This window comes from Seriola dumerili, unplaced genomic scaffold (genome assembly GCF_002260705.1).
Source record: "Seriola dumerili isolate Sdu_G_001 unplaced genomic scaffold, Sdu_1.0 BDQW01000149.1, whole genome shotgun sequence".
Taxonomy (NCBI): Eukaryota; Metazoa; Chordata; class Actinopteri; order Carangiformes; family Carangidae; genus Seriola; species Seriola dumerili.
Genome location: NW_019174404.1, coordinates 16,069,719 through 16,085,074, shown reverse-complemented (window position 1 = coordinate 16,085,074; position 15,356 = coordinate 16,069,719). Strand labels below are relative to the sequence as shown.

The following is a 15,356-nucleotide window of genomic DNA, read 5'->3' as shown; positions in this document are numbered from 1 at the left end:
GTCACAAAAATCTCAAATTCATGTAAGGAACCTCTATCATTTGCCTCACTTATACAACCGTGGTGATGAGATAGGTCTGGACTGAATAATCAAATGTAGGCCAGGAGGAGTCCTGGCACAATAACAGCAATTAAGGTTCACCTTCTGCTGCGATTCTCCCTCTACCACATGGCAAACTGGAAGACGCCCAGAAGCACTCCAGCTCATGCAGAGTGCTGGAATTATGTAGCGTGAGACAAAGACTCAGATGAGTTATCCTTGCCCTGAGATTAAAGCAAAGATAACGAAGATGCATGATGGGAGGATCAAGGCAAAGGTATGACTGATTTTAGTCTTCAGCCTTGACGTAAGGAACCACCAGCAAGGAATCATCCAGGGATCCAAGGAGGATGATGGGCTCTTTCACAGTTCAGAGGTCTACAATGTTACGAGCAGATGGATGCAGTTCTGCCTTAACGGGCACAGAAAAGTAGCCAGAGACTAGTTCTTTGTTAAGAAAATGTAGGAATCTGTAGTTCTCTCCATTTTTCAGCTGTATTTTCTCCACTCTGTGTGTTTTGCACACAAAGAAAACATCCAATGCTTGAACTCAACCTCTCAAAGAAAGCAACACTTCATTAAATGCTCCTTGCTCCTGGCATGAAGCTAATCACATCTGCTAAATTCACATTTAAGCACAAGCGCTGACGCACATGAGCGCACACCCTCACACACACACTGGGGACTTTAAGGAAAACTTTAATGGTAAGAGTAATGATTGTCCATGCAATGGCTTGCAGTCTCACGGCCAGTGAAAAGTGCATTCAGTAATACTCCCCTCAGGCACGAGCAGCAACAGCCACCACCAGAGGCAGTGGATGCAGGCAAAGTCAGCATGTCTGTGGTTAAGTAAAACTACAATTGTGGCTAATATTTTATCTATCCATTTATCTTTAAAGAAACACTGAGGATAGTCAGTTCTTCTTTGTATTTTATTCTACAGCACTTCAGTCAACTCTGGTTGAATTAAAGGTGCTTTTTAAAATAACTACTTAATTTGATTTGATTCCCACCCAGTGTTGTTAGCTTTGGTTTCTTTGGGTTTATCTCTGAGCTGGCAGCATCGGCTAACCTAGGTAGCTAGAGTAATAAACTGCTCTGCTGTACCAAAACAACACTCCTGTCTGAAAATCCCATGGGCCTTTATATTCGAAGAGGAGTGCAGTGAAGTGTGGAGAATGGACTAGAGTTTATACCCAGACAAACACCTCTTGAAGACAAAAACTAGTACTTTACTGGAAAATGTGGCTAAAAAAATTATCACTTAAAAAATGTCACTTTAAGTGTACAAATAGATTTTATTTTTGTTTTGTTTATTTGCTTTTATGCCTAAGGACTCGGGTTTGAAGGAGCTCCAGTCTTGTACCATCACGTGTTTAAGTTTTTGCCACTGCTTATTCTGTTGGGAGGGTCTCCTAAAAGCTCAGGAAAACAGGGGAGGTAAGGACAGGATGAGAAGATCCTTAGTTAAACTAAATCTGGAGGGTGCCAGGGTTGTTTTTGAGAATGCATGTGCATATTTATAATGCATATCAGAGAGTGGGCTGCTGTTTAGATAAAACTGGTTTAAGACAAATTACAGCTGACTTGCTTAAGGCTTTCACATTCAACAAAATCCCTTACACAAGCAAGAATAGCTTTGGTCCGTCTTCTATAATTAGGCCATTACTTAAGTCTGTCACTTTAAAAACATAATGTAGCACCTAATATCATTCAAGATTTGAAGATGTCTAATTAAACAATCACAAAAGAGCATTTCTTAATATCACACAGGTCTGATCAGTGCCAACACTGTACCAGCGTACATGAGAGTGAGAGAGAAAGGACAAGAAGAGGAAGTCTATAACAATTATGCAACTCTAATTTGCATATTGTTGGGTGTGTGAGAAGTTGATGGGTGCTGGGTCAATTTCATATGTCATGCTGCATGTCAAAGAGGCATCACAGCTTGTCATCCTGTGCTCTCCAGCCTTCAGACTCACGGCTCTGCATCTGCTCATATCAGCCACTGAAGCATGACAGATGGTGGGAGAGGTCTTAAGGGGAGAAAAGAACATTTTTAAAATGAAAAGATCACAGGACTACTGACATTGAGCAAGAGTCTCGGGTGGATGCTAACCATGTCAGAAAATGCTGACAAGGCATTGATCAATCTCCCTGTAGTGAAGTCCAGACAAAGACAGTCTAGCTCTGTGATTCAAATTAGTAACAGACCTACTGTCCAGGCTTCATATAGCAAACCTCAGAAGCCACTAATGAATGAAAATTCTCTATGAATTGTTGGTTACTACTGACATATCACTCCATTAATGATCTACAGACTGAGTAGAAGTTTGCCTCTTTTTTCATGCTCTCTGGTTTCGGTCTTACTTTTCAGCTGGACCGCAACAGCGGGGTCAGCCCTATAAATGCAAATGTCTGTGACTGACTGACTTGACTGACTGACTGACTGACTGACAGAGCTGAGTGAGTGATGGAGTTACACCACTTTATGGACAAATCTTGGCGACTTTCCAAGGAAGTTAGTTGCTCGCATTGTCCTTTGAGCCAGTCAGACTTTCCCTGCGCAGACACACCTCTCTATGCTGACCGTGAATGAGCTTCTAACTTTCTGAGTGATCATTTTACAAGTAAATGTAGCTGAAATCACAGCACAGCCGTTGCCCTTAACTTTTGTGTATGTTGATTTTGTCAGATGACGTTGTGTTTATAAAATCAGGATTGTAGCAGCAGAGCAACAGCTTGGGACTGGCCTGCAAGTGACTGCTGGTTAGTATGTAGTGTTAATTGGCTCTTTTTCAGTCACTATTTCATACTTGTTCCGATGTCTGACAACAGACACAGAAAAATATGTAAATGAGAACAGTTTTATTGGGAATTCGACTGTCTCAAAATACTGTATATGTGATCACAGAGAGCAGGAGAGAAGCAAACCAAAGAAGGGCTGAAACTGGCTGAAACTTTGCAGAATGCAAATAGCCTACAACATGGGTCCAGCCATATACTAGGTTCTGGCCTAGCCTTGTTGTAAAAAGTAAATGTTTGGCTGAAAGGATGAAATTGAACAATGGTTGTGAGCATTGTGAGCACTGATATCCAACAAGACCCTTCACTCAATGGCTTCACTAACTTCTCAGGTAACAGCATGTGGACAGAAACAGACAAAACAGGTTCTCCAAGTCCTGGGAATGCAGGGGATGACACTGTATCCTCTGAGCCCAACAAGATAACTGTGTCCTACAACCGACTACCCTCCATCTGCAAGACTTCCATCTCAAAAACAGGAAAACAGTGTTGGATTAACAGCAGCTGTAGAGAGCTGGGATCACACAGGGCTGTTATGGTGGGAGAAAACCTTGTGTCTTAAAAGTGGTGACTGTAGCTGAATGAGCTGATAGCTTGGCTGTTTGAAGAAGCAAAGTTAATGCCAACAGTCAGTCATCTGATTCACACATAATAGCACTTCTTGTAGAAGAGTGCTGAACTAATAAAAAGGAAAAGAGAAACCCCAGCCAAGTTCAGTAAAATAACAAACCAGGGGTCAATTGTTGCTCCAAATGCTACCCTAGTAATTCTACTTCCTACTGAATGAAGTTAAATGCTCAGCTAGAGCCCATAAACTGCCTAAATGACAGTGAACTACTCTGCAAGGGGATCATTAAGTCAGCCTTATTGTTAAATTACTAAAAACTGAATGAACCATGGTCTAGATACTGGTGAGAGTGATAACTTTATGATGCAGAGACCTGCAATCTTCTATAGTGGAATTAACAGACCAAACAGCCATGGCAGGTTTGGGTTGGACGACACTGTTCTCCATTGTGATATGTTTCCTGTTAACTGTCAGGGAAGGGCAGATGTTCCACCCCCATGTCAGAGGACTGGCTGGAAAATAATAATGCGCAGTCAGAGCTGAGGGCCATAATGTAATATTTCGGAAGGCAGAAAAACACAGCATCTTCTCAAAATGTTCTATGGAGGCATATATTATCAGCTTGCTGTAATTTTTCCCAAAATCTCTAAGGAAAAATATACTACCAAGATGTCAGTGCATAGATTATGCTGATATTTTCCAACCTCTGGCTGGATAAACATGGAATTCTGATATTTCCGATGTTGTTGCGTCATTGAGGGTTTCCCTGTGTCTCATTGAGTCCTAAGGCCAAGGGTGAAAGACTAGATTGAACTGCTGAATCACCACGCAGTATTATATAACACAGTGGAATACCATTTGTGCATAACAACTTCACACAAAGGTACACAGTGGAAAAAAGGATACCACCCATCTGTTTGTTAAAGAACCATAATTCTAAGCTTCAGTTGAATAATTAGTGTCTTTTTATGTTGCTTGCTATTCAAATGACCTGACGTTAAACTGGGTTTGCCCAGCAAGCACTGAGAGAGTGCGCACAGCAGTGTGTAGACTGGGCTTGTTAGCGAAAATAGGTGAAGGTCATCTAGTCAGCTGAAGCCGCTGAATGGTATATTTACACAATCAAGACCAAACGTCAGGCTACTCTACCCAAAGCTCCTTGTTCAAACTTGATCAGCACACAACGCAGGCAATAATAAGAGCTCACATTTAATGTTCAAAGGTTACATCAAACCATAGTTTGACCCTCTAGGCAATTTACAATGTATGCCATTTTACCACCTGAAGCAGAATCATTAATATGCAATGTTATACTAAAAAAGCAGTCTAATCAGGCCTTTGATCACACATACACTCATTTGCATTAGCTATGGGCTAGCTAACACTGCAGGTGCACTATTTTCTTGCCAGAAAGGAGAGAAAAGACTGATGTTTCTTTGGCAGTTTGCTCGGATCAGACACAGAGGACTCTTTAAGAGCCCCAGCAAAGGGATGCCTGGAGGGCCACGACACATAGTAGAAGAGACATGGGGATGGTAGCTAAATTGGAAGCTGATGGATGCACCATAGATGGTGCTTCCCCCCTAAATGGTTGTCTACAAACAAAGAAGGACCATGAGAAAATCAAAGAGACTGTAGAGATTGAACAATTTGACATTTCGAAAGATTAGAGAGGTGTTATCTTTTGGGATTTTTTTCGGCAATGATCTCAGGATATGCATGACAGAGACCCCACAAACCCTCACAGACGGACACAGTACTTTGACTGCGTCCACAGTGATATTAATTGATTACAGTTTTTAATATTTACACAGAAGTTCAAAACTTTGTTTGGTTTAAAATTGCAAAAAAATATATTTTTTTAATTGCACCCTTTCTTTAAGAAAAAGAAACCTACAGACTAAATGAATTGTATTATATTTTTTAACCATAGTCTTTAATTATCTATTTCAAGTGGTACCTCAACTAAGAAAAAAAAAAAATCAGACACAATGCCAAGGTTGTTTTTAAAGTGGCATTAAAAAATAAACTTTCCCCCTAGTGTTTTCAAGTGGTGTTAATGTTGGCGCCACTGTCATAAAGAGAAATATAGTACATTTCAACATTACTCATTTTAGAAAGCTCGCTGCCAGGAAATATGTTATTTGTTTTGATTTATCAAATGAATCGTTTGTTTTTGGTTGCTAGCAGTGTTAGCTAGTGTTGCTAGTGTTAGCAACATGGCTACCGCTATCAGCCTGGCTGCTTTGTTTCTTACTCTAGTGGAAATAATGCCAACTGAATGTTGGTTTTGAACCTTATCATGTCCCGGAGCTTTCTCCATAGTCAAATTGGCCCTGATGGGCCGCCGCATCACTGTGCCAGTGGACAGTAAAAAATTCATAACGTTGGTCCCAGCAGATACAGAGTTGATTTTCTGTGCCAGTCTGACCATGGCTCTCTCCATCAAGTGAATGCCCATCCAAAGTTCACACTTGTTTTACCTCAGTTTCTATAACTCTCCATCTTCGCTTTCTGTGCCTCCTCCAACAACGGGCCTCTTTCTCTTTTGCCAGGTAGAGTTTCCACAGTTAGTGTGATTATTCCACCATCCTCCAATTTTCACTACCTGGAGAAAGGCACCAGTAGCTACTGGGCAAAACAAAAGCACTATACTCTTTTTGTTTTGGTTGTGCAGTGGCAAGTGAACTTGAGAGATTTTTTACATGGAATGTTGTGCCCAGTGGCAGAAAGAATTGTATAGTGAAAGCAAGGCTCATAGGGAACCAATCTAAATGCTGATGTGTCATTATGCTATTGCCATTACATTGTGCAACAATGTAATGGCAATAGCAACAACCAACATTTACTTCATAATATTAACTTAAGCCAAAAAACGTTGTCTATTGTCACTTTAAATGTATGTACATTGTATGTTATGTGTTGTCTGTTGTTACATTTTAAAAACCAGTGGCCACAGAGAAGATAAAAGAAGAATGATGTGGAGAAATAGTAAACCAGATCAGCTGCAGTCAGCACTTTGTGACCCATGGTTGAGTGAGGAGGTTGATATTTGACCAGAGTGAAAGGAGGTTAATCATAAATCCGTTGCAACCAGCTGAGTAGGCCTGTCACATGATGCAATTTACAGTTATAATAGGTAGCAGGCTGTACGAGCCTCTTTGGAAGCCTTGATAACACACAGCTGCTGGTTGAATGTTCTCAAAGCTGTGTCAGTCTTTTTTCTCTTCCTCTTTTCTCTATCTGTATTGACAAGAGACTCATCTTCTGTGGGTTGGTTTATCTTATAAAGCTTTCAGTTTGCAGAAATAGTACAATTGTGGACAGTGGGCTGGGCAATTTTGGGCCTCCATAGCGAGTCAGGAGAAAATATTAATAACTGGCTTGGTCATGCCATGTATCATCCTCTCAGAGCAATGTATTCACAGAGAATGATTAACACACTGCTTGACTAAAGTAATGGAGAAAAGCTTGCTGCTCTCTCTGAGTTGACAGAAACATACCAAGAGCTACAATTCATATAAGGTATGCCTGTCTGTAATAACTAAATCTTGTTTAAAATGTCAACAGGCTTGTAACGCCTCTGAAATGATAAGATGCTCACCATAAATACAACAGCAGTGTCATCATATTATTATGAGAGTTGTTATTAATTATGATTAATGTTATTATTAAAGGATTAATACGAACTGAAGCTGCATTAAAACAAATCCAAGAAACATAATTATCATGAAAAAGGGCCTTTCCTGCAATCACAACTCTTTTGATGCGTATAATTTCATTATGATGCCACTGTGCCAAACACTGCATGAATGCCTCTTGACTTGCATTCAATGTCTAGCTGTGCAACAGATTGGGGCCTATAAGTCTACATAGATCAGTGTGAAACAGTCATGGTAGTCTGACCTTATCCCCATCCAACCTCACACATGAGAGAGTGGCCTATCTCGGCAGCCTGGCACTAAAGAGCCGCTAAACTGGCAACTTTCACTCCTCTTCTTCAGGTACGACACAGAGGTTACATTAGTTTCCCTGTAAAGTGATTCCTACTGAACATGGTCATTCCTCAAATGGAAGGCAGGAAGAGAACATCAAATTAAAGATAAATGCAAAACAAGTTGGTTTAAATTTACATAGCAAAGCAAGTATAGCAGTATCTCCCTTGTTCCCTATTTTTTCCAGCAAAGGTTTAAAATGCCACAATTAATGGTAAGGAACGCTATCTACAAATAATTTTTATGTTTAAATCTAAAATAAAAGTCATATCACTAATGCAAACAAGCTGTAGTCAACAGAAACCCAGGCCTAAAGCATTTTATTATTTTTATTTGTGACATTTATTAGGGACAGAGAGTTTCACAGGAAAACAGGACGACAAGTCAGTTTTCTAATGTTTTACTAATATTACTCTTAGTCACTTTAAAACACGAAATTGTTGTCAACTTTTTCATTTGTCCTTGTTTTCACTCACTTTATGTTAAAATAATGTTATAGCAGTTCCTGTTATTGGTTGTGATGGTCATTCAACTTTAACATTGGCTCTCACGTCTTTTACATGACAAAAAGCAACACTACTCATCTCACAGAAGAGAATACGTTTAAGAAAGACAAAGGTCCTACCTTAAAAAACGAAAAACAATTAAGTGTATGTATAAATTTTTTTGAAAATTCACTTTTCTACATCACTTCATCACCTAGTACCAGTCAATAGGGTTAGCAACTTACAATCTGCTCTTAACAACTCTGGGTAGAAATCTGCTAACACTAAGCCAAAGTTAAGTGTTTATTTTCTTTTTGCTTTAAAGCTGGAAATCCATCGCAGATTAGTGAGAGCTTGGGCACTCAGAAAGGCAACATAAAATGTAAATCCACTTTGAGATCAAATCTTGTTAACATATGCTGCTCCAGTAAACAAGAAGTCTTGGGCTAGGTTCAGCTATAAACAGAGAACAGGTACACAGTGTAACTAGACAAACTGGTTTTTCATGTGCTGTTTAAAATCCCACAGATATTATCCACCACAGAAAACAGAGCACTGGTGTTTTCCTATTTCTAGCTCTCCAGCAGGTCAGCAGCTAAAAGAAAAAAGCCTTTCATTCAGCACCATGTGATTTATATCATATTTGAAATTTGGGTTTTCAGGAAGCCTAGAGACACATGACGGGAATACCACAGTAATACCACTGAAAACAGAAAAGCAAGGCCAAGAACATTGCCAAAGCTTTCTGATTAGAAATACAATACATCCTAGAGGTTAACTACATGTTTATATAAACAAGTCATGTGTTACAACATGTAGCCTAATAAAAACAAATCTATAATCAGTTAGCTTGAAACTCCTTTTTAGAAATAGCAGTTAGTTAATAAGAAAAGAAAATAGCAGGTAAAAATGTATAGTACTGGTTGCAAGTTTAAAAATAGTTAATGACATTTTTTAAATTTCAAGTACAAATGAGAAAAGACACGAGACACTGAAATAGATTTATGTCATGCACGCTTGTTATAGAAGTAAATGACATATTTCATCTCCCATCTGTTTTAAAGGCCCAAGACCATTACAGAGTCTGCTCTTTGATGGTATATGGAGACTGATAATAAATAATTCATCTGGCCTTCTGAAGCTCTAAAAAAATGCCAAAGTAACCCATAACCCTAACCCATAATGAAGCCCCTATTGTTAAAATTTGTTAACTTGCAAGACCTGCCACCATAATAAATAAATAACCATTATCGTCATATGAGCGCACTGTGGCATCCACACAAAACCAGTAAGAGCCCATCAGACATTATGAGGTGTGGTGACCCAGCACCAGCAATAATTATAATGTGCAATAGCTAGCCGTGCTGTTTTATCATGGCATGGTTTGCAATGCTAATGACCCAGGCACAGCAGCACAGGACTTCTTTATACAGCTAAGTGCTTATCTTGACACTGCCACTAGTTTAGAGGCAGCCACACTCATTAAAAACAGGAACAGGAGTGGAGAGAAACTGAAGTAAATAAGAGAGTTAATTTCCCCCTTTTATGCCTAATCAATTCAGTAAACAGTTTCATTAATCTGATTGTGAAGAACAATTCAAACCTGAGAAAAAGAGCCAAAAATGTACACTACAGCATACAAACATCTAAACTCTGCTAAATCCCACTGTAACCAAAATAAAAACTTGGTGGAATTATTTTGTTAGCATTCAACAATAATATGTCCCAAGCATTGGTCATTTGCACACTGTAAAACCTCATATGAGCTGTAGTTTTGGATAGTGAACAAATAAAGGCTAGGTAGGAGAGGTAACAGACGTTTGGCTCTCTTTTTAACAACACTTTCTCTGCATGTTATGTGTTGTGTTCAGTTACTTTTTTTTTCTCCTTCAAACAAATTTTAAGCAGGCAAACCCAAATTTCTTATCTCAAGTAGAGCTTGACTGATATTGGCAGTCCCATTTTACTGGCTTACCACAGATGGTTGTACTGGCACATATGGTTTGGGACTGGGGGTTGAATTTGGTCAGGGGAAGTAAATTAAACTTCAACATTAACAAAGGACAATCTGAATTTATTACTTCATAGTTCTGTCTATGTATTTGCTATCCAGACTAATATCATGCAATCTTTCATTACTCCATAATTCGAATACATCTCTGCAGATCTCATGCTAACATGCTAATTGCCAAAACCATAATGACAGAAGCTGTATCATGATGGGCGACACCAGACTAAGACCTGATAATGGCTGTCTAGTGTCGCTGAACCTCAACACAGGCAATCTCACTCAAATAACTATTAACAGTGTCACTTTTTTTGCCATCTACTTACGCAAGGAAGTCTCTCAAATGCTATGTTTATCTTTTAATCAGGGTTGTCTTATATTTTGTCCAATGGGATAGGTTAAATCAGCCTGTACACATTTATTTTTACCTTGAAACAAAAAAGTCTATTTGTGCTAATCAGCATCAAACAAGCTTAATTAATCCACTGTGATTTATAGGATCAGTGTTTTGCCTTTTCCCAAAACAAAATTTTAATCACACTTGTCTTATGGTGTGCTTCAAATCATCCTGTGACTGGGTGGTTAATTTAATAAGGTAAGTGAATCACACTGAACAATCACCACCACAGCAAGTCACTTCATTTTTACTGTATCATTGTGAAACAGAATACTGCAAAACTGGTAAACTACTGGAGCACGGACAATTGTGGACTTCTGTTCTTATCACAACAATATAAGGAAATGTAAGGAAATAAAACAAAAAGCCTCAAATTTCTAAAAAGTTCATAGAACCCATTTATAACTATTCACTGTGGTAGTTATATTAAACTACACTTAGATAAAATCCTTTAAGTGTTGATATCATGCCTACATGGTGTGGGATAAAAGATGATAAGAGGCTGAAGTTATTCACAAGTCTAACCTGAGTATTTTACAAAAGAGGAGAATCAGAAGTCGAGTGATCTCAGCCTTTACTTCAGCCACACAGAGGACCTTCTTGAGAGCCCTTCCAGTGCTGTGCTCATTGTTTCCTCTGGTGCTTCACCTTGTGATTTCCTCTTATACCAGCAGCACTTTCGGTTGACCCTGACCCCAGCAACACTTAAAGCCCGTACAGGGAGAAAAGTAAGATGTAATGACACTACATTTCACTTCTTCCAAAGATGAGTGCAGAGCTTACTTAAAAAAGCATTACCTTTGGCTGCAAACTCACACACCTACACCCACAAACAAATATACCTGACTGTTATTGCTAACAACACTTGCACATGTTCACTGTTGTTCCCATACAGTTCACCAACAGGTTAAGTTGAGCTTGTTTACAGCAGTGGGAGAGAGCCAAATGCAACAAAAAACATCTACTTAGCTTTTTCTAATAGCTGATTAGGTAAATTGTCCTTTAACCAGCGGGACCGCGATCCAGTCCTCATGACAGCAAAGCATATTTGAGCTAGACAGTGATTCTCTACCATCTTCTGTGGCACTAACTGGTCTACAGCTGACCTGGCACTCTGACCTGCCTGTGGAGGGAGCAAGTGAAGAGAGAAATATATCCGTCGGGATTCAATAGGTATTCCCCCAAACAAACTCCCATGTACAGTCAAAGCAGTGACAGATTATTGCTAGCGTTTTAACCATCACCTTCAGGCTTATATTTTGAACATATTAGGGTACTGGCATGCAACAGTGAATGCAGAGTGAGTTGAGAGTGAGCATGAGCATGAGCATGACACTTAGCATGAAACAGTCAGAGAAATAGCCGTTCGTGCCTCCACTGAAAGAAGCAGTGAGTGATCAGGTGGTTTGCTGGGCTCCTGTAATTAACAACCTCAGCCAGATCCAGCCAGGCATGACCAGCAAATTAACATGCAGCAGCTTTCACACTCTATCCCACAGATCTGCTCAGTGAGCAGAAAACCAATACAGGGCCACTCTGAAAATAGCCCAGACCACAGATTGTCCTTTCAACTACAATACAGCTGATACTATGACTCGATTCAACAAGCTTGCTTAACAAATTTCTGGTCCTAGTAGTATAAAGCCACAGAGACAATGAGACACACAACTTATGTAATATTCAAATCAAAATTCTTGTAGCGTATAATATACGATGTACTTGGAGAGGTCTAAGATAAGGTTAACCGGCTGCCAATAACTCTCACTTGTCCAACTTTTATATAGACAAAAAATCTTAAAATCTGAGACATTTCAATTAATTAATTCTTAACATCATCACTGCCTCAATGGTATTAACTATTTTAAAAAATCAGAAATGCAAGTTAAACGGTTCACCATCTAGTAATTTAGAAAATTCCCTTCCGTCATGGCTATTACAGTCAGGTTTGATGTTGGGACTGTTGACATTTTACAATCATCATGAGGGGATTAAGCCCGGCAGCCTAACTTTTTATCCAGGGTAAATGCTTCTGCTAATATTACGAAAAGAAAGAACACTGTGAGCAATGAAAGGAGGCCAACTATATTCCCAAGTCCCTGTCCTGTCCCCCTCAGCACCCCATCCTTCATCACTGCTTCCTGTCCACACAGGAACCAGCAGCACCAGGAGGAAATCCTTCCTTAGCAGAAAGCATGGTAAAATCTGGGGCGTTGGGGGACATCAACATGTTGGCCCTACTATCAGCTGCTAGACAAACAGACTAACCTTATCTTTAACTGCACATGAGGGAAAGAAAAACACAAGAGGACGTGCAGAGCTCTGTGTTGACCTCCACTTTGGTTGTACTAGTCTTGACATTGAAGGTGTGCAATGATAGCAGAAAGATATAACCATATTAACTTACAGCAGTTTTGCACAAGCTTCTAAACACTATAAAGCTGATACTGGTTGTCACAGTTGTGGTGCTGTACAAGAAATCAATACAACAGCAAACATACCACTATGAAAAGGTTGCAAGCTGGCGTGCATCAGTCAAACAAATGGTTGCAACCATAAACATCTCGAACGGTCCTTTTGTCAAGAGAGATTCTTCTTTTCCACTTATTCCAACTCACTGCCTGATTTACTGCAGATATACCTTCACTGAATACCTTGTTATTTACTGTTGTTCAGTTTTCATTTTTTGATGAATACGAGTTAAATGTTGTCAAATTCAGTCACAGTATGACATCTTAAAGATTTCAGATAAATAGATGCATGTTTGCATTGTAAACCATGGTTTTGAATATTATGGTAAATATCAACAAAGATCAAGCTCAATACTACAATATGAATTTCATTAATATTACATACCCTAACTAGAGGAGCGTTTCTGTCTCTTCAAAGTTTTCAGATTCAGTTTATTTAACAAAAAAAAAAAAAAAAAAAAAAAATATATATATATATATATATATATATACTGCAACACCTATTGATCCTGCTTTGCAACTATTCTTTATTCTTTATTACTTTATGTTGAAAGGATTAGATAACATATTAACCTGCAGTACTACATGTTCATCCTTACAAGACATAAACTACATTGTACAGAGCAATACCTGAGCACAAATGACCTACTTTGACTGAAATCCTGGAGAGAAAGCACATCATATTATATGTTGTACTTATAATGAATCTATAGCAGTTTTCCAACCTAACCCACAATTCCCTCTTCACTACTTTCTTCCTCTCTACACGTTCCCACAGTACCCACTGACCCCGTTTTATCTGTGATGCACTGCAGAAGCGTTAGATACTGTATATTACAGTCCTCAATACTATGAAGGTCATCTTGGTTTTAACAGAGTGAGTCTACTCTGATGGGAAGCAATAAAAAATGTATATGTGCACGTCTAAAATATAACAGAAGTTTTGCTATTGAGAACCCAATACTTTTGTGTTGTTTCGGTTGTTTTTGTTCATAATTTATGTCTACTTTGGTTCAGGAAGAACAGAATGGACATTAAGTATTTAAAAAGCATGTCATGTGCTCTCTACTTCAATGTTTTGCAAAGTGGAATTGTCATTTAGACCCACAGGGACAAAACTTTAGAGCCCTATGATAGCTGATCAATAAACAGAACCTCAAAAGAGGATTGGAAATATGTTCCATTATGCACAATACAAAACTCAAATGTGCAGCAGATGTCAGGTTACTACAGATTAAATCCATGTCTCTTTTTGTTGTCATTGTGAAGGAAGACAGGGTTAGAACACCAGCTAGACAACAGTTCTGACTGTCATAAATACTGTACTTCCTTGTCCAATGAAAGACACAAAGAAATCCACCAGGATGGTAGATTAACATTTATTTTTCATAACTTTAAAATCAAATATTCCTTGTGTAGACTAACTTGATGGCACCTAAACCAGCCAACCAGCTGGTGGTAAGCCCTATTCTCACCTCAGCCTTTAGTATATAAACGGTGACTTATGTTTGTGCTGCTCAGTGTTGAGCTACAGAACTGCAAGGACTACGTTTTTAAAGCAGTCAGGATGACACAGGACTAAATGACAACAAAGGTTGTTCTGCAGCATCAGTTAGCATTCGCTGGCTAGTTAGCCGCAAGCAGAGCTAGCTCCCATTAGCTAGCATCCATGCCTTATGACAGTGTCACTTGTCTGCTATTAGTACGTCAAAAAAAATCAATGAACACAGGCGGTGAGTGGCAAGCAGCTTATTTTGCCATAGTGTGAATTTATGCTGCCTGTCAGCTAGCTTGCAATGGTCACCGCGGTGACAGCCAGCCAGCTAACCAGACGGCTCGTTTGACGTTAGCTGTCGCCTGATGCCAGTTAGCTAGCTCGACTAGCTAAGCCTCGGCGATGCACCATCAAAAGCCCGGTGACATTTCACTCACCTAACAGTGCCCGGAGGTGTTTGAGCCGGGTCAGCACATCCTTCTTTGGGTCCAGAACTTTCTGTGTAGATTTCTTGACGTCTCCATGCCCCCTTCGAGTGAACATTCCGCTGTAAATTGCAACCGTGGAAGCTGAAATCACCTGTGTTTCACCATGCACGAAGCCTCCAGTGTGACTGTCACTTTCCTCACCACCACTCTATGCTTGCTCGGTAAACATTCATCCGACGGCCGCTAGTGTCCTGTTTTTTTGTGGGTGTGTAAACACGGAAGCGCAGCTTGACAGAGAGGAGTGGTCATTATATGAATACGCCTCCTTGTTTATAACCGTTCCACCTTGCATTTCCATGGGTCTTTTTCCGTGCGTTTGTAGAAATTATTTCACCTTTCAATACACTTTACTTCTGTTTCCTGGTTTAAGACCAAGCTATCGCATTGTGCAGAAACGGGTTTCGCCTCAAACTCTCATACTTTTTGAGAAAGAGTACCTTCAGTGCGCTGTAATGTTTAAACCCAATAAACTTCAGATTGGAAACGGGCACTCAGCTTCCGTCTAAAACGGATTTATAAATTCCACTTTCTTTGATACAAGAGAGGTTTGATAAACGGAGGTTGGGGTCTGGTTGCTGTAATAGCCCCCAAGCGCCCTCTGGTGTTTA

The 15,356-nt window shown here is 39.5% G+C and overlaps 1 protein-coding gene across 1 annotated transcript in view; it reads right to left on the bottom strand.

Moving 5' to 3' along the window:
- The window catches only part of ralgapa2 (Ral GTPase activating protein catalytic alpha subunit 2), an 89,201-nt gene extending 74,298 nt beyond the window's left edge, over positions 1-14,903 (bottom strand). Inside the window, exon 1 of the mRNA XM_022751088.1 lies at positions 14,698-14,903. Within this exon, the coding sequence (XP_022606809.1) occupies positions 14,698-14,803 (106 nt within the window). The 5' untranslated portion in view covers positions 14,804-14,903. The remainder of the gene's footprint in view (positions 1-14,697) is intronic.
- Between the last annotated feature and the right edge of the window lie 453 nt (positions 14,904-15,356).